This window comes from Eptesicus fuscus, chromosome 10 (genome assembly GCF_027574615.1).
Source record: "Eptesicus fuscus isolate TK198812 chromosome 10, DD_ASM_mEF_20220401, whole genome shotgun sequence".
Lineage (NCBI taxonomy): Eukaryota > Metazoa > Chordata > Mammalia > Chiroptera > Vespertilionidae > Eptesicus > Eptesicus fuscus.
In genome coordinates, this window is record NC_072482.1 from 1,935,133 (window position 1) to 1,953,337 (window position 18,205).

At 51.0% G+C, this 18,205-nt stretch overlaps 3 protein-coding genes across 3 annotated transcripts; 1 reads left to right on the forward strand and 2 right to left on the reverse strand.

Annotated features, from left to right (window-relative positions):
• Positions 1–227: 227 nt before the first annotated feature.
• Positions 228–8,484, reverse strand: LSM2 (LSM2 homolog, U6 small nuclear RNA and mRNA degradation associated). Its single transcript, XM_054722488.1, has 5 exons — positions 8,239–8,484; positions 7,664–7,731; positions 996–1,026; positions 822–881; positions 228–718 (listed from the first exon to the last, which is right to left on the reverse strand). Exons 1-5 carry the CDS (start codon positions 8,239–8,241, stop codon positions 593–595), a joined length of 288 nt encoding a protein of 95 aa, XP_054578463.1. The 5' UTR covers positions 8,242–8,484; the 3' UTR covers positions 228–592.
• Positions 8,485–10,190: 1,706 nt separating this feature from the next.
• Positions 10,191–14,449, reverse strand: LOC103300460 (heat shock 70 kDa protein 1-like). Its single transcript, XM_008157336.3, has 2 exons — positions 14,361–14,449; positions 10,191–12,445 (listed from the first exon to the last, which is right to left on the reverse strand). The coding sequence occupies exon 2, from the start codon at positions 12,430–12,432 to the stop codon at positions 10,507–10,509; it is 1,926 nt and encodes a 641-aa protein (XP_008155558.2). The 5' UTR covers positions 12,433–12,445; positions 14,361–14,449; the 3' UTR covers positions 10,191–10,506.
• Positions 14,450–14,920: 471 nt separating this feature from the next.
• Positions 14,921–17,351, forward strand: LOC103300528 (heat shock 70 kDa protein 1). Its single transcript, XM_054721869.1, has one exon. The coding sequence runs from the start codon at positions 15,152–15,154 to the stop codon at positions 17,075–17,077; it is 1,926 nt and encodes a 641-aa protein (XP_054577844.1). The 5' UTR covers positions 14,921–15,151; the 3' UTR covers positions 17,078–17,351.
• The last annotated feature ends 854 nt before the right edge of the window (positions 17,352–18,205 follow it).

Consider the following 18,205-nt stretch of genomic DNA (forward strand, 5'->3'; position numbering starts at 1 on the left):
TCGTGGCAGGTGCGGTCTGAGCAAAGGCCACGTAGCAGAGGGTGTTCGGGGAGCCGGGCCCGCCGGGTGGAATACGGTTTACCCGGAGTAGCGGCACGGAATGCGGGACACGCGTTGCGTGGGTTCTTGGCTGGAGTAATGAAGGGCAAGAGCTTGATGAACTCAACATCCCTTTCCCACCCTCCAGCCTCCTTCCCACACACACACACACACACACACACCAGAAATTTGCACCATACATTTTATTCCCGATGCGGGACAGATTCCTTCCATCCCCAAAATGAATCACACGCCGCCCTGCAGAGATCTAGATTCTCCCACCATCTCTGGGGAAGGCGTCAGAAAGGCAGGTGCTGGGGACCAGGAACACTGCAGTTCCCCGGACAACTCCTCTTCCCTTCTCACTGAGGATGGCTGCTCCCCACTAACTAGTCCTCTCGTCTACTCATCCCCCTTTAAAAAAAAAAAAAGAAAGCGCCTTCACTATTGAAAAACAATAAACACAACATCTCAAGTATGAAGGCGGGGTCCTGGGCTGGGACACAGGTCAAGGACCAGCAGTGGAGGAGGGAAGGGGGTGGAGGAGCCGTCGTCACTGTTTCTGCTGCAGGGCCTCCTTCCTGGCTGCATCCTGTAGTAGCTGCGTGTCCACCTCATCTGCGGGCAACTGCACATAGCGGACCACTGAGCCCCGGATGAAGCAGTTCTTCACTGATAACTAGACGAAGGGAGGCAAACGTGAAAACACTCTTAAAAATGTCCTCTACCCACCCAGGGCCTCCTGTTTTTAGGTGTTGGCTCTCCCACCATCCCTCACTCACCATGTGAGGGTATTTCTCAGGGTCTGTGACACTGATGTCAGTTAGTTTGATGTTGAGATACTAAGGAAAGAAGATGAACACCATCGTTAGCCCCAGAGACAAGACACAAGTACCCCTCCCTTAAGCTCTCCCCTCCCCCTTCCCAGGACCAGCCCTGGGCTCTTGCTTTCTCACCTGATCCACAGAATGGAGGGTCCCACAGATGCTGTCAGGGGCAGAGGAAAGGAAGAACCAAATTAGTTTACACCCAAGTCAACACAGAGGTGACTTGAGAGCTAAGAACATGGATTGGGAAAATCAAGGACTTGAAAAAGCCAGAATAGGTGGAACCAAAAGGGGGCATTCCTAAGCCCTAGAGTAAGAAAGACAGTGCTTCCAGAACAGTGTTTTATTTTTTTTAATTAACTTTATTGGGGTGACACTGATCAACATGAACATACAGGTTTCAGGTGTGAGTTTCTATGTTACAAGATGTGTATATTGTACCATGTGCTCACCATCCAAAGTCAAATCTTCTGTCACCATATATTAGGACTGCCTTCTTCCCCCACTCCCTAGAACTGTTATTTTAGATAATACATCTTTCCCTATACCAATCCACTCTTGAGAGCTACCATCTTATATTTCTCCTGTTTTCTGTATAGCATGTGTAATTTTTACAGCCACTTTTATCATCTTTAGCAACTTCACAAAGTAGCTATTACCATCCAGGGGCTCAGAGAGGGTGTGTAACTTGCCCAATTTTAGAACAAACAAGGACTCAGACCATCAGCTGTTTGCATTTATGGATTTGGAACCAGAGCCCCACATATAAAGTAGACAAAGCAGCGAGCATTGCTCTTGAAGGGACAAGAGATACCCTCTCCCTTCCCCGATGCTTGAGACCCTGAATGTTAGTGAGCAATGCTCTCTCCCAACTTATAAAATCTGTCAGATGGTGTTCATCTTTCCTAAGTCTCACAACTTCCAATCCCATGAATTGTGTCCCTACCCTGCATATCCCATAAATCCCTAGCGTTTGCTGATGTCTAATATTTCTGTAATTCTCTTTCAAGTTTCATTTCTACAAACCAAGGTCCTATTACTTTACATCTCAATCCAGGCCACCCTCCAACCTGGCCACCCTCATCCTCACCATCCCGTGTGTCATCACCAGATTCTAAGTTCCTTAGAACCACTGGTTCTCAAACACTGACGTGTGCTCACAGGTGTCAGAGTCCATGACAAAAGAGGAAACACAGGCCAGCAGTATTGTGTATGTTGTATGTATGCTGAAGGTTGTCAATTAATAACTTTAAAATTTATTTTAGGGAGAGGAAGGGGGAGAAAGAAACATCAATTAAAAAAATTTTTTTATTGATTTCAGAGAGGAAGGAAGAGGGAGAGATAGAAACATCAATGATGAGAAAGAATCATTGATCAGCTGCCTCCTGCACGCCCCCTACTGGGGATCAAGCCGGCAACCAGAATTGAACCTGGGACCCTTCAGTCCACAGGCTGACGCTCTCTCCACTGAGCCAAACCAGCTAGGGTAGTGGTCCTCAAACTGCGGCCCTTGAGCCACATGCGGCTCCTTAGCCCCTTGAGTGTGGCTCTTCCACAAAATACCACGTGCGGGCGCGCACGTACAGTGCGATTGAAACTTCGTGGCCCATGCGCAGAAGTCGGTTTTCGGCTCTCAAAAGAAATTTCAATCGTTGTACTGTTGATATTTGGCTCTGTTGACTAATGAGTTTACCAACTACTGGGCTAGGGCAAAAACATCAAAATTTTTTAAAAATATGTTTTTATTGATTTCAGAGAGAGGGAGAGAGATAGAAACATCAATAATAAGAGAATCACTGACTGACTGGCTGCCTCCCACATGCCCCCTACTGGGAATTAAACCCAAAACCCGGCGTGTTCCCTAACCCCTAACAGAGGATTGAACTGTGACCTCCTGGTTCATGGGTGGACACTCAACCACTGAACCACACGGGCCAGGTAAAACTGATTTTTTAAAAAAATCAACTTATTTATGCATTCATTGGTTAATTCTTTCATGTGTCCTGACCAGGGATCGAACTTGCAACCTCATATATGGGGATGAAGCTCTAACCAACTGAGTTACCTGGCCAGGGCTAAAAAATAGCTGTTCTTTGATTGTCCTTACTATTTTTTTGGTATTAAATTTTTAAAAATGAAATTATTGTAAATAGCAGTTTTTTAAAATGTCCTTATCTTGCCGAAACTGGTTTGGCTCAATGGATAGAGTGTCGGTCTGCGGACTGAAAGGTCCCAGGTTCGATTCCGGTCAAGGGCATGTACATTGGCTGCGGGCACATCCCTGGTAGGGGGTGTGCAGGAGGCAGCTGGTCGATGATTCTCTCTCATCGATGTTTCTAGCTCTCTATCCCTCTCCCTTCCTCTCTGTAAAAAATCAATAAAATATATTTTTAAAAAATGTCCTTATCTTGCCAAAAATAAAGTTGGCAGTTCTCTGCTGGACCCTATTTTTATAAAATTCTAAGTCTTTGAAATCCAGTGTCTGAGGCCTGCGGCCTCGGTGGTGGTTTCGCCACATCCCTGGCTGCTGAACAGCCTTTGACAGCACTTGACCACCAGGTGCAGTGGTGAAGTAACTTCAGGAAGTGGATAAGGTGGTATTTCATTCAGTTCATTGTGAGCAAGACATCTGGCACAAAAGTGGTCGGACAACAAGCCTGAGAGAAAGCTCCTGTCCCAACCCAATGGAATGCCTTCGAATCTTACAGTCCTTGCTTTGGAACCTGGAGCTGAAACATAAGTGTTTGCCATGTGGAAGGCCCAGGGAGGAGAAAAGAGGAAAATAAAAACAAGTCATCTCACAGAATTGCCTCGGGTTGGCATGGGCTCCCAGACTGTCTCTCTATATGGCCCTCATCTCTATGCCATCAGTACCACACGCATTGCCCATGTCATAAATGAAATCTCTGATGTAGAAGTCCCTCTCCTCGCCACTCTCTGCCATGTCAGTGTTTCTTCCATTAAGCAATTACCTCATAGAAATGTGGAAGACACTGCTGGGGAGAGAATACATTGATTCAAACTTTCTAAAGGACAATCAGGTAATAGGTATCACTTTATTATTGTTTTTAAAATCTTTACTTAAGGATATGTTTTTATTGATTTTTTTTCTTTATCTTCACCTGAGAATATTTTCTCCATTCATTGTTTATTTTTTAAATATATTTTCATAGATTTCAGAGAGGGAGAGGGAGAGAGATACACATCAATGAGAATCATAGACGGTTGCCTCCTGCACGCCCCTCCCCACCCCATGGGGATTGAGCCCCACAATCCAAGCATGTGCCCTGACTGGGAATTGAACTGTGACCTCCTGGTTCATAAGTTGACATTCTAACCACTTAGCAACACTGGTCAGGGCTGTTTTTATTGATTTTTAGAGAGGGAGGGAGGGAGGGAGGGAGGGAGGGAGAGAAAGGGAGGGAGAGAGAAAGAGAAACATCAATACGTTGCCTCCTGCAGGTGTCCTACCTACAACCTTTTGGCCTAGGGCAGTGGTCGGCAAACTCATTAGTCAACAGCCAAATATCAACAGCACAACGATTGAAATTTCTTTTGAGAGCCAAATTTTTTAAACTTAAACTTCTTCTAACGCCACTTCTTCAAAATAGACTTGCCCAAGCTGTGGTATTTTGTGGAAGAGCCACACTCAAGGGGCCAAAGAGCCGCATGTGGCTCGAGAGCCGCAATTTGCCGATCACGGGCATAGGGGATAACGCTCCAATCAACTGAGTCAAACTGCCTGTGCCCGGATCACTATTTTAAATGTACATCTCATTTAAAGGATTTTTTCCCTAAAGAACTGGGAACCGCCCAGCTAGTGTGGCTCAGTGGATGAGTGTCAACCTATGGACCAAGAAGTCACTGGTTCAATTTCTGGTCAGAGCACATGCCCGGGTTTCGGTCTCAGTCCCAGATTTGGAGTGGAGTTGGGGGGGGGGGGGGCGGGCTGTGCAGGAGGCAGCCCATCAATGTTGATGTTTCTCTTTCATCGATGTTTTCTCTCTCTATCCCTCACCCTTCCTCTCTCTCTAAAATCAATACAAACACTTTGTTTATCCTCACCCGAGGATATTTTTCCATTGACTTTTAGAGAGGGTGGGAGGGAGGGGAAAAGACAGAGAGAGGAAGAAACATCAATGTGAGAGAGACACATCAATTGGTTGCCTCCCTCACGTGCCCCAACCAGGGCTGGGTAATGAGCCTGCAACCGAGGTACATGCCCTTGACCAGAATCGAGCCTGGGGCCCTGCAGTCCATGGGTCAACACTCTATCCACTGAGCCAAACTGGCTAGGAAATAAAAACACATTTTTTAAAAATTGTTTTAAAGAATTGGAAACCGCCTAACTGTCCAACAGCAAGGCCTGGTTAATAAAGATGCCAGGCAGATATTAAGAAAGTTAAAGATCACCTTTATTGACGAGAAACATCCACATCTGTAAGTGAAAAGCAAATTTCTTTTCTTTTTTTTAAAATATATTTTATTGATTTTTTACAGAGAGGAAGGGAGAGAGAGTTAGAAACATCAATGAGAGAGAAACATCGATCAGCTGCCTCCTGCACACCCCCCACAGGGGATGTGCCCACAACCATGGTACATGTCCTTGACCGGAATCGAACCCGGGACCCTTCAGTATGCAGGCCGACGCTCTATCCACTGAGCCAAACCGGTTTCGGCTGAAAAGCAAATTTCAAAACTGCATAGAGCCCCGACCGGTTTGGCTCAGTGGATAGAGCGTCGGCCTGCAGACTGCAGGGTCCCAGGTTCGATTCCGGGCAGGGGCATGTACCTTGGTTGTGGGCACATCCCCAGTGGGGGGCGTGCAGGAGGCAGCTGATCGATGTTTCTCTCTCATCGATGTTTCTGGCTCTCTATCCCTCTCCCTTCCTCTCTGTAAAAAAAATCAGTAAAATATATATATTTTTTAAAAACTGCATAGAGAATATGATCCTGTTTATAACTTTTTAAAAAAGCCCTGGCTGGGCAGCTCAGTGGGTTAGAGCACCGTCCTGATACATCAAGGTTTCAGGTTTGATCCCCATCAGGGCACACACAAGAATGAACCGATGAATGCATACACAAGTGGAACAACACTGATGTCTCTCTCCCTTCCTCTTGCTCTAAAAAAACGGTAATCCAGACAGAATTTGATTTCAGTCCTGGCTGTCATTTACTAGTTGCATAGACTTGAGCAAGTTTCTTAACCTATCCAAGCCTCAATTTCCTCACATGTAAAGCAGCAACAGCAGTATGTGTCACAGGGGTGTTATGAGAATTCAGTGAGTTAAATGTATGCAGAATAGTGCCTACTCAAAAGGAGGTTCTCAAATGTTAGCTCCTTTACTTTCAGCACACGTTAATTAAGCTCCTACTAGATGTCAGGCCTATTGTAGACATTAGGAACAATGGTGAGCTTACACATGGTCTGGGGCCCTGTCTGAAGGACAGGCCATACACAGTAAACACATTTTTCTGAAATCACAATTTGAGAAGCACCCACTATGAAGAAAATAAGACTCTGGTAGAAGGATCTACTTGGCTAGAAAGACCAGGAAAAGTCCAAGGATACAGCATTTAATTCCCAATTCTGAAAGATGATTAGGAGTTACGATATAAGGGGTAAGGAATGGAAAAGCAATACAGACAGAAGGGACTGGTCTCCTGTTTACCCTTTACATTTTCTTGAGCAAAAGGGAGATTATGCCACATATACTATTTTGCAACAACTTTCCACATCAACACATCTCATTCTGGTGTGACAGCTGTGGAACATAGAAGCGCCATAATTTAACCCCAGTCCCTATTGCTAGCTATTTGTTTTCCATTTTTGGTTACTGCAAAGAAAACTTACAAATGTCTTTGCACCTACATCTTTACTTGTGGAACTGACTCTTGGGTCAAAGGAGTATATAATTTAATCAGAAAAAATGGTGATGCCTCAGTCTCTGACCTCTCTGTACTAACTCTATATATAGTACTAGAGGCCTGGTGCACGGATTCGTGCACCGGTGGGGTCCCTCAGCCTGGCCTGCGCCCTCTCGCAACCCGGGACCCTCGGGCATCGGGCTGAAACCTGCAGTCTGACATCTCCGAGGGATGTAGTAGTGCGTGAAATGGCAGGCGGGCGGGGAGGAGCCCAAGCCCAGGTCGGGCACTGTGCTGCTCTGGCTCATCGCAGCCCCACTGCACCTGCTGCTGCCACCGCTCCAGGTGCTCCCCCCGTGGGAGCGCACTGACCGCCGGGGCAGCTCCTGCATTGAGCGCCTGCCCACTAGTGGTCAGTGTGCATCATAGTGACCAAACTGTCCACCAGTCCAGCGGTCGACTGGTTGCTTAGGGTTTTATATACATAGATATGTAATTCTTTGTATTTTTTTTTTCAAATACAAGAAACAACTCCACAGCTCATCTGTCAGCTTAAGGAACAAGTCATTCTTTCTCTCTCCCACCTTACCCAGCCCTCAGATAACACTTGTTCAATTAAAGAGGATTCAGGGCCCAGCCGTGTGGCTCAGTGGTTGAGCACTAACCTATGAACCAAGAGGTCATGGTTCGATTCCCAGTCAGGGCACAAGCCTGGGTTGCAGGCTCCATCCCCAGTGGGGGGCGTGCAGGACGCAGCCGATCAATGATTCGCTCTTGTCATTGATGTTCCTATCTCTCTCCCTCTCCCTTCCTCTCTGAAATCAATAAAAGTATATTTTTAAATAAATAAATAAAGTATAAATAAATCAATAGGTTTCAGGGCTCTGGGCACATCCCCTCCCCACAGACTTGTTGAAATAGGTACCTACCTCAGGTCATTCTTGAGTTCCACGACCACATCCTTGCCCACAAGGGACTTGAAAAAGGAATAGAAGAGCTATTGGGCGAGAGAGGGGAAACCGTCATTTGGGAAGAGGCGGCAGGGAGAGGGGCCTCGTGCTCCACTGGTATCCGCCCCGCCCCCCTCACCTGGGCAGGTCTCGGAGCTTCCCAGGAGAGAAGACTGGGCGACGGGAGGGACAGCTAGAGCCCCAAAGATCGCGCGCCCCGGCGGCCCTCGGGCTCTCGAGCTCGCTCTCAGTCCGCCCTCTCTCCTGGGTCCTGCCCACCCCCCTCGGCACCCCGCCCCCGGCACCCCCCCAAGCCTGGTCTCCGCCGAGGAAATGCTCCGTGAGGTCTGACTGCCCCTCTCCCTCGGCTCCTTACACTTTCCCTTCAAAGGGAAAAAGCCCTTGTGTTCCCAGATGTCTTCTCAGGGAACTTGTGGTGCAGGAACTCAGGGCGGAGGGGACCCCGGACGCAGCCGGGACCCCCACCCCGACCCCAACCGACCGAACCGCGCGCTCTCCCCGAGGGCGCCTCCTGGTGACGTCACAGTACCTACCATGGTGCTCGCGCGGCGGGCTGCCGGCCGGACCGGGAAAGCGAGGGCCTGGGGCCCGGGGCCAGAGGCCGGGCGGGAACCGAGCGCGGGGCCGCCCCTGGGACGGCGCGAGGCGGGGCGGGAGCGCGGCGGGGAGCTCGGGGTGCAGAAGCGGGGCGCCCGCCAGCACAGGGATCCGCGAGGCAGGGCTCCGGGAGGGGCCAGAGCGCGGGGCGGGGCGGGGCTTCCTGCCTCCCGACAGCCTCCGCCGCGGGCTCACCGCGCAGGCGCGGCCGAGGGAGCGTCTCCTGCGCTCCTCCCGGTGGCAGCGCAGTGCGACCGGACAGACACTTCCTATTGGAAGCTGCTGGGGACTTTGTGAGACTCCAGAATGTCTCCACCCCCTGTATCTGTTACACTTCCTTACAAACGGAAAAGGAATGTGGCGTTGCCCTGCCGGTTTGGCTCAGTGGATAGAGCGTAGGCCTGCGGACCAAAAGGTTCCGGGTTCGATTCCCGTCAAGGGCGTTGGCTGCAGGTTCCTCCCCGACAGGTCCTGGTCAGGGCTGTGCAGGGCAACCAATTGATGTTTCTCTCACATTGATATTTCTCTTTCCCTCTCCCACTCTCTCTAAAAATCAATGGAAAAATATCCTCCGGTGAGGATTAAAAAAAAGAAAAGACATGTTGAGTCCCCCAAGATCGGAAGCTTGAGCACAAATCTTGGTTTTATTAAAGGTTCCCTCCCAATATATTTCTCTCAAGGACCCATCTCAGGCCATATTTCTTACACACCTTTGCCTCGGGCTGTCCTGTGATGGACTGAGTGAAACTAAGCAGACTGCCTGGAGGATGGAAATAAAGAGCCATCCTCATTGTTAGCTAAGACAAGGGTCCTAAGGTCTGGACAGTTCTAAATGCTATTTCCTGCTAAATGATAACATATAGCAGTATTCTGCAGATGCAGCAGTAAGCAGGATAAGAGGACAGGAAACTCAACCTGATAAAGCAGGCAGAGAAGAAATCAACATGTAATTGACCCAACAGTGCACATAAGCGATGTCTAAGCTTCCTTCAAGGAGACAGAGCTTTGGATATGAATCCCATCTCCTTGATTTGCTGCAAGTAAAACTACCCTGTGACAACCATGTCTCGCTCTTGAACAGAGCACCTGAGTGGCGAAAAACCCTTGAGTTTGGTAACAATCACGTCCAAATATGCCCCCTCAAATACAAAGGGTTACAAACGCAGTTACACATATTTCTATGCCCATGTCACCAACATTTTTATAAATAATAGGTGAAAATATTTTTTCAAGGAATAAGACCATACTAAATCCTCCATTTCTCATCTTGCACAAAAGTACTCATTTGTCAGGAGTGTGTCGTAGAAATGTTTTATAACATAAAAGACATACTAACAGCCCTGGCCAGGTGGCTCCATTGGTTGAGCATCAGCCTATGCTCTTAGAAGTCATTGGTTTGATTCCCCATCAGGGCACAGGCCCTGGTTGCAGCTTGATCCGGGTAGGGGGCATGCAGGAGGCAGCTAGTCAATATTTCCTCTCCCTCTCCCTCTCTCTCTAAAAGCAACAAAAACAAATTTTAAAAAAAGATGTAATAATGGACTCAGTGCACAGACACTGGATCTAGACCCCACCTGTAGGTAACATCAAGGAAAACTTTGGCTGCCCGCACCCAACCCCAGCAGCTGAATCCTAAGCACCTAAACTAGTCTATCATTGAATATAAGTAGTTATCACTTAGCAACTGCTCCAGGTGGGGCTGAAAGTGCCTGATGGGCAAGACATGTTCCTGCTTGAAACAATTAGCTCAGGAAAAGTCAAATACTTTGTCCTTACCAACTTAATCATTCACAATTAGCTCACAATCAGACCACACATGCTCTCTCCATGAACTTTCCTTTTCTTTACTTTTCAAGATACACTCACAGTCTAATGATACCAGAAGAAATTTGTTTCAGGAACAAATTTACTGAGTGACAACCATCCACACAGGAAGAAGAAAGTTGGGGAGGCTGGAACTAAATATCAGACAGATTCATCCATTGGTTCAGAGAGGGGCCTAGTTTTCCTAAGAGTCTGATTCCAAAGTCAGACACGGGACATTGGAGTGTAAAAAGATGGCCCATGAGACTCCGCCATTAGAATTCCAAAGCGATGGTAACTTAGGCTCAGGTCCAGTCAATTCAAGAGTCATAACAATGTTTGATGATGAAGGGAACGAATTCACCTGGGGGCACCCTAGGACCCTCCAGCTCCAGATAAGATTAATCTACTTCTTCAATGGTGGGGCCTGTGGCAGCCCTCCCAGGTGTGTACCCTGTTCCACAGGTCGGCCCAGTGCATCCCTCCTGGTAGAGTTTTGTGATGACTGGGTTACACACTTGCTCCAGTTCCTTTCTCTTATGATCAAACTCATCCTTCTCAGCCAGTTGATTGGCCTCCAGCCACGAAAGGACCTCGTTGCATTTATCCAGAATTTTCTTTTTATCAGACTCACTAATCTTACCCTTCAAGCCTTCATCACTCACAGCACTCTTCATGTTAAAAGCATAGGATTCTAAGGCATTTTTTGCACCAATTTTCTCTCTCTGGATCTCATCTTCAGCTTTATATTTCTCAGCATCCAGAACCATGCGCTCGATGTCCTCCTTGCTCAGGCGGCCCTTGTCGTTGGTGATGGTGATCTTGTTGGCCTTGCCGGTGCTCTTGTCCGTGGCTGTTACATTAAGAATACCATTGGCATCGATGTCAAATGTCACTTCGATCTGAGGAACTCCCCTGGGTGCAGGAGGGATGCCAGTCAGGTCAAAGCGCCCCAGCAGGTTGTTGTCCCTCGTCATGGCCCTCTCGCCCTCGAACACCTGGATCAGCACCCCGGGCTGGTTGTCCGAGTAGGTGGTGAAGATCTGCGTCTGCTTGGTGGGGATGGTGGAGTTGCGCTTGATCAGGACGGTCATCACGCCCCCGGCTGTCTCCAGCCCCAGCGACAGGGGCGCCACGTCCAGCAGCAGCAGGTCCTGCACGTTCTCAGACTTGTCCCCCATCAGGATGGCGGCCTGCACTGCCGCCCCGTAGGCCACCGCCTCGTCCGGGTTGATGCTCTTGTTGAGGTCGCGCCCATTGAAGTAGTCCTGCAGCAGCTTCTGCACCTTGGGGATGCGGGTGGAGCCCCCCACTAAAACAATGTCATGGATTTTCGCCTTATCTATCTTGGCGTCCCGAAGAGCCTTCTCCACGGGCTCCAGCGTGCCCCGGAACAGGTCCGCACACAGCTCTTCAAAGCGGGCTCTGGTGATGGACGTGTAGAAGTCGATGCCCTCATAAAGTGAATCAATTTCCAAGTTGGCCTGCGTGCTGGACGACAGGGTCCTCTTGGCCCTCTCGCAGGCGGTGCGCAGGCGCCGCACGGCTCGCTTGTTCTGGCTGATGTCCTTCTTGTGCTTCCGCTTGAACTCCTCCACGAAGTGGTTCACCAGCCTGTTGTCAAAGTCCTCCCCGCCCAGGTGGGTGTCCCCGGCCGTGGCCTTCACCTCGAAAATCCCATCATCTATGGTCAGGATGGACACATCAAAGGTGCCTCCACCCAGATCAAAGATCAGGACCTGTCGCTCTCCCTGACCTGCTTTATCTAAGCCATAGGCAATGGCAGCAGCTGTTGGTTCATTGATTATTCTTAGCACATTGAGACCTGCAATCACGCCTGCGTCCTTGGTGGCCTGGCGTTGAGAGTCGTTGAAATAGGCCGGCACGGTGATCACAGCGTTGGTGATGGGATGGCCCAAGAAGGCCTCAGCAGTCTCCTTCATCTTAGTCAGCACCATAGAGGAGATTTCTTCCGGGTAGAAAGCCTTTTTTTCCCCTTTGTAGGATACCAATACTTTGGGCTTGCTTCCTTCATTGATTACTTGAAAAGGCCATAGTTTCATATCTGATTGTACTACAGGATCATTAAATTTTCTGCCAATCAGGCGTTTGGCATCAAAGACAGTATTCTGAGGATTCATGGCCACCTGGTTCTTGGCCGCGTCCCCGATGAGCCGCTCGGTGTCGGTGAAGGCCACGTAGCTGGGGGTGGTGCGGTTGCCCTGGTCGTTGGCGATGATCTCCACCTTGCCGTGCTGGAAGACCCCCACGCACGAGTACGTGGTGCCCAGGTCGATGCCGATGGCCATTCCCTTAGCAGCAGCCATGGTTTTCCGAGACCTGTTGAGAAAGAGTGAGATAAAGTCTTGGCAGAGTACTTTAGTCTGTGTATTGTTTTTAATTGTGCTAAAATACACGTAACACGCCATTTACCATCTGAACCATTTCTAGCTGTCCAGTTCAGTAGTAAGTTCATGCACATTGTTGTCCAACCGATCTCCAGAACTCTTTATCTCACAAAAACTGAAATTCTATGTCCCTTGAACAGCTCACCATCCCCTATTCCCACCAGCTCCTGAAAATCACCACTTTCTTTTTTATTTTTTTTTCCAGCTATGCCTCAAAATTTTAATAAGATGCCCTCTACACGCATTTGCTACTAAAAATGGAAACAGCACATCAAAAATTTTGTTACAATTCAAATAAGTACAAGAATAAGGTGTATACCTAAATTGACTTCATGTCATAATTCTCAATGATAATACCATTAGAAGGATCTCCATGTAATAGCCAATAACTACAGCTACCTTTAAATCCTGGGGCTCCTGATTGATTCAGATACGTGGTATATAATAGCCTCAGTCCTTATCATCCTTCATCACAACCTTTCTTTCATTTCTTTCCGAACCCTTGCCACTGTCCTCACTCCACATCTCCTCGTGACTTGACTCAGCCCCAGCCCAGACCCCTTGAAGTTTTTTCTCTGTCCTGCTGTTGGCGCGACGGTTTTGGTGGAAGGGAATTTGGTACTAGGGTTGAGAGTCAAGTTACTAAGATTTTTTGCTAGCACTTCTGAGACAGCTTGCGTGCCAGCTGAATCTTCTTCATCGGGCATCTGAGAAAACTCCCAGGCCGAGGGCGGGTTGAGCTGCTCTGCTGAGTCTGTTGGAAGTCTAGTCTCAGCCTCAAGTTCCTCCTAGATTCTGTCCCCAAAGAGTTCAAGCAGAGGTGATGCTCAAAACTCTCCAATTGCTACAAAGCAGCCCGGAAAGAACCGTATAGCCCAAACACAGAGGAAATTCCCAATTCCCGAAATCACCACTTTCTGACTCTGAATTCAACTACTTTGGACAGCACGGATTAGAGGAATTATACATTATAGCATGTGTCTGACTTTCCTTCCTTTTTAAGACTGAATATTGCATTATATATCCACATTTTATTCATTTATTCCCTCCGGGGATTCTTGGGCTACTGTGAATAATGCTGCCACGAACCCTGGGTACAAGTATCTTTTTGGTGTACAAATATCTCTTCCAGACAATCTTCCATGCTTTTTTTAAAAAATGTGTTTATTGACTTCAGAGAGGAAGAGAGAGAAACATCAATGATGAGAGAATCATTGGTCTGGTGCCTTTTGCACACCCCCTAGTGGGGATCGAGCCTGCAACCCTGGCATGTGCCCCTGACCAGGAATCGAACCCAGGATCCTTCAGTCCGCAGGCTGATGCTCTATCCACTCAGCCAAACCCTAGGGCTTCCATGCTTTTGGAGAGACAGACAAAAGCATTCTTCCTGGGAAGGCAGTGGGTGCCACTGTTTTCAATTTTCACAGGTCCTGACGCAATTGCCCTGTCCTATGTCTCTGACATACTTTATTCTGACATACTTTATTCTCCCGCTGGACTGAAATTATTTTACCTTCCGGTCTGTGCAGACACAGTAACCACCACACTGGGCTCAGCTGCCTTCCTGGGCTCCGGTACCCTCTACCAGGGATGTGTGGGAGGAAGGCAGGTGAGGTGGCGCGCTCCCGCAGTCTGTCTCACCTTTTACCTAACCAATCCTGCCCCGGACAGTCACAGCCCGCTCCTCCGCCCCTTCCCGAGGCTGTGACCACCCCGCGCACCTGAGCTCCTCAAAGGACCGCCTCCCGGGCTGGCAGCACCGACACCTCAGACTTGAACTGACCAGGGAGCCTCCCGGGACTTCCTCAAACAAGGCCCAGCCCGTTACCAACAGCCCTCCGGTTCACCTGTTCTCCCGCCGCCTTCGCTCCAGTTTGGTAACGTTCGGACTGCGAAGCCCCAGCCGGTGGGCACTCCCTCAACATCTACGGTGCGCAGCCGGTGTCCCCCCACCCCCCACCCGCCCGCCCGCCCCAGGCTGTGAGCGGCTCCAGCCTTTCATCCCGCTTCCAAACGAGCCGTGAGGTCAGAGGCCGCCGGTCCATTGTAACGCGACTGCGGGCGCGGCGTCAACGCCTCCAACCCGCCGCCGCCCCTTCCAGCGTCACCGCGGCCACCCCGCGGGCCCCGCCCCTGCTGCCCGCCTTCTCCGCCCCTGACCCCCCCGCAACCCTCCCGCCCCTCCTCCCCCCCCCCAGAACTGCGCCAGCCCAGCAAGCCCCAGAAGAGTCTGGAGAGTTCTGGGAGGGCGGCACCCCGGACGCTGATTGGTCCGAGGGAGCCTGGGGGCCGGGCGCGCGGGGAAGCCCCTGGAACGTTCCCGACCCGCCGCCCGCCGCGCCCGGGGATTGGGTGAGCGGAGGCGGGGGGCGGGGCTCCACGGGGAGTTATAAACGCAGCGCCCGCCCCGGGGCCGCAGCGAGCCCGCCCCGACCTGCCCGCTCCGCGCTCTCCCCGCCGGTGGTCGCCACCCCGCCCTCCGCAGCCCCGCAGCTCCAGGACCGGCCCCCGCGGCCCGCGGCCCGTCTCCCGCTTCGGAAGAGACCGAGCTTCCCGTCCCCGTCGCGGGCCCGGCCGGGACCGCCGCTTCCAGGAGAGGCCCGAACCTCAGCGCGCGGCGAGAGAGCAGGGCGCCGGCATGGCTAAAACCACGGCCATCGGCATCGACCTGGGCACCACGTACTCGTGCGTGGGGGTCTTCCAGCACGGCAAGGTGGAGATCATCGCCAACGACCAGGGCAACCGCACCACCCCCAGCTACGTGGCCTTCACCGACACCGAGCGGCTCATCGGGGACGCGGCCAAGAACCAGGTGGCGCTGAACCCGCAGAACACCGTGTTCGACGCCAAGCGGCTGATCGGCCGCAAGTTCGGCGACTCGGTGGTGCAGTCGGACATGAAGCACTGGCCGTTCCAGGTGATCGGCGACGGGGACAAGCCCAAGGTGCAGGTGAGCTACAAAGGGGAGACCAAGGCGTTCTTCCCCGAGGAGATCTCGTCCATGGTGCTGACCAAGATGAAGGAGATCGCCGAGGCGTACCTGGGCTACGCGGTGACCAACGCGGTGATCACCGTGCCGGCCTACTTCAACGACTCGCAGCGCCAGGCCACCAAGGACGCCGGGGTGATCGCGGGCCTGAACGTGCTGAGGATCATCAACGAGCCCACGGCGGCCGCCATCGCCTACGGCCTGGACAGGACGGGCAAGGGGGAGCGCAACGTGCTCATCTTCGACCTGGGTGGCGGCACCTTCGACGTGTCCATCCTGACGATCGACGACGGCATCTTCGAGGTGAAGGCCACGGCCGGGGACACCCACCTGGGCGGGGAGGACTTTGACAACAGGCTGGTGAACCACTTCGTGGAGGAGTTCAAGCGGAAGCACAAGAAGGACATCAGCCAGAACAAGCGAGCCGTGCGGCGCCTGCGCACCGCCTGCGAGAGGGCCAAGAGGACCCTGTCGTCCAGCACGCAGGCCAGCCTGGAGATCGACTCGCTGTTCGAGGGCATCGACTTCTACACGTCCATCACCAGGGCGCGGTTCGAGGAGCTGTGCTCAGACCTGTTCCGGGGCACGCTGGAGCCCGTGGAGAAGGCTCTGCGCGACGCCAAGCTGGACAAGGCCCAGATCCACGACCTGGTCCTGGTGGGGGGCTCCACCCGCATCCCCAAGGTGCAGAAGCTGCTGCAGGACTTCTTCAATGGGCGCGACCTCAACAAGAGCATCAACCCGGACGAGGCGGTGGCCTACGGGGCGGCAGTGCAGGCCGCCATCCTGATGGGGGACAAGTCTGAGAACGTGCAGGACCTGCTGCTGCTCGACGTGGCGCCCCTGTCGCTGGGGCTGGAGACAGCCGGGGGCGTGATGACCGCCCTGATCAAGCGCAACTCCACCATCCCCACCAAGCAGACGCAGATCTTCACCACCTACTCGGACAACCAGCCCGGGGTGCTGATCCAGGTGTTCGAGGGCGAGAGGGCCATGACGAGGGACAACAACCTGCTGGGGCGCTTCGAGCTGAGTGGCATCCCCCCGGCCCCCAGGGGCGTGCCCCAGATCGAGGTGACCTTTGACATCGACGCCAATGGCATCCTGAACGTCACAGCCATGGACAAGAGCACCGGGAAGGCCAACAAGATCACCATCACCAACGACAAGGGCCGCCTGAGCAAGGAGGACATCGAGCGCATGGTGCAGGAGGCCGAGAAGTACAAAGCCGAGGACGAGGTCCAGCGCGAGAGGGTGTCCGCCAAGAACGCCCTGGAGTCCTACGCCTTCAACATGAAGAGCGCCGTGGAGGACGAGGGCCTCAAGGGCAAGATCAGCGAGGCCGACAAGAAGAAGGTGCTGGACAAGTGCCAGGAGGTGATCTCCTGGCTGGACTCCAACTCGCTGGCGGAGAAGGAGGAGTTTGAGCACAAGAGGAAGGAGCTGGAGCAGGTGTGTAACCCCATCATCAGCGGACTGTACCAGGGGGCGGGTGGCCCGGGAGCTGCTGGCTTTGGGGCTCAGGCCCCCAAAGGGGGTTCTGGCTCTGGCCCCACCATTGAGGAGGTGGATTAGGAAGCCTTTCGCGGATTGCTCGCTCGTTAGGAGAGGGATGGGATGCTAGGCTTTGCTTTGCCTTAAGTATTTGCCTTTCAGCAACTTTGAACTTTGGGGATTGTTTGCAAAGTTGAACTGTGTGTTTTTGTGAAGTTATGAACTTGCTTTTTCCCGTGGTGAAATGTGGAGGTGCGCTTATGCTGCCATCTATTGTCCTTTTTTGTAATACTCATACCAAACTCGGTTTTTTCCTACTGTTTACTTCAAAGTAAATAAACTCAAAATAAGTTGAGCAATGTCTTGTCTGCCTCTGTTTTATTTTGAGGTCGGAAGGGTCTGCACAGTTTGTGTTTTTTATAAAATCTAAAATCAATGGTAATTTTCCTCTTAGAAAAGGTTAGGAATCTGAATAAGGGTGTTAATTGCATTGTGATCTCTTTCTTTTAGACAAATGGTATTCTTAGGAGATTAAAAAAACCTGCTTGGAGGCAGCCGATCAATGATTCTATCATCATTGATGTTTCTACCCCTCTCCCTTCCTCTCTGAAATCAATAAAAATATTTTTTAAAAACAAAAAATAATAAATAAACTAAACCTGCTTATTTACAGTGGGTTGGGTGTGTGGGTCCACAAAAAAATAAGGGCTACTGGCATGGGTACCTCAAGATGGGTAGAGAGGTTTGACCCCGTGTGAGGGTGGCCTCAAAAGGGACTTGGGGTTATTCCCCAAACAGGCAGAGGAGAGGCAGTTAGATGGGAAGGTCATGGCTAGTAATTTCTGTGAATACATCTGATATATCGAAGCCCTGATATTTAATCTGTATTCAACATCAAAGAGAAAGCAAGGCTTAAACTAGCAGTCTGGAGATGTGAGTTCAAGCGCTGGCTTGCTCAGTCATGCACAAGTGCATTAGCCACTCTGATCCCTACTTCTTATATTTATTTTATTTTTTGTTCATTCTCACCTGAGGAAATTTTTTCATTGACTTTTAGAGAGTGGAGAGAGAGAAACATGATTTGAGGGAGACATATCAATCAGCCCCCTCCCACACCTGCTCCAACCAGGGCTGGGGATTGAATCTGCAACCCAGATACTTGCCTTGAGCAGGAATCAATCCCGAGACCCTCAAGTGTGCTGGCCCATG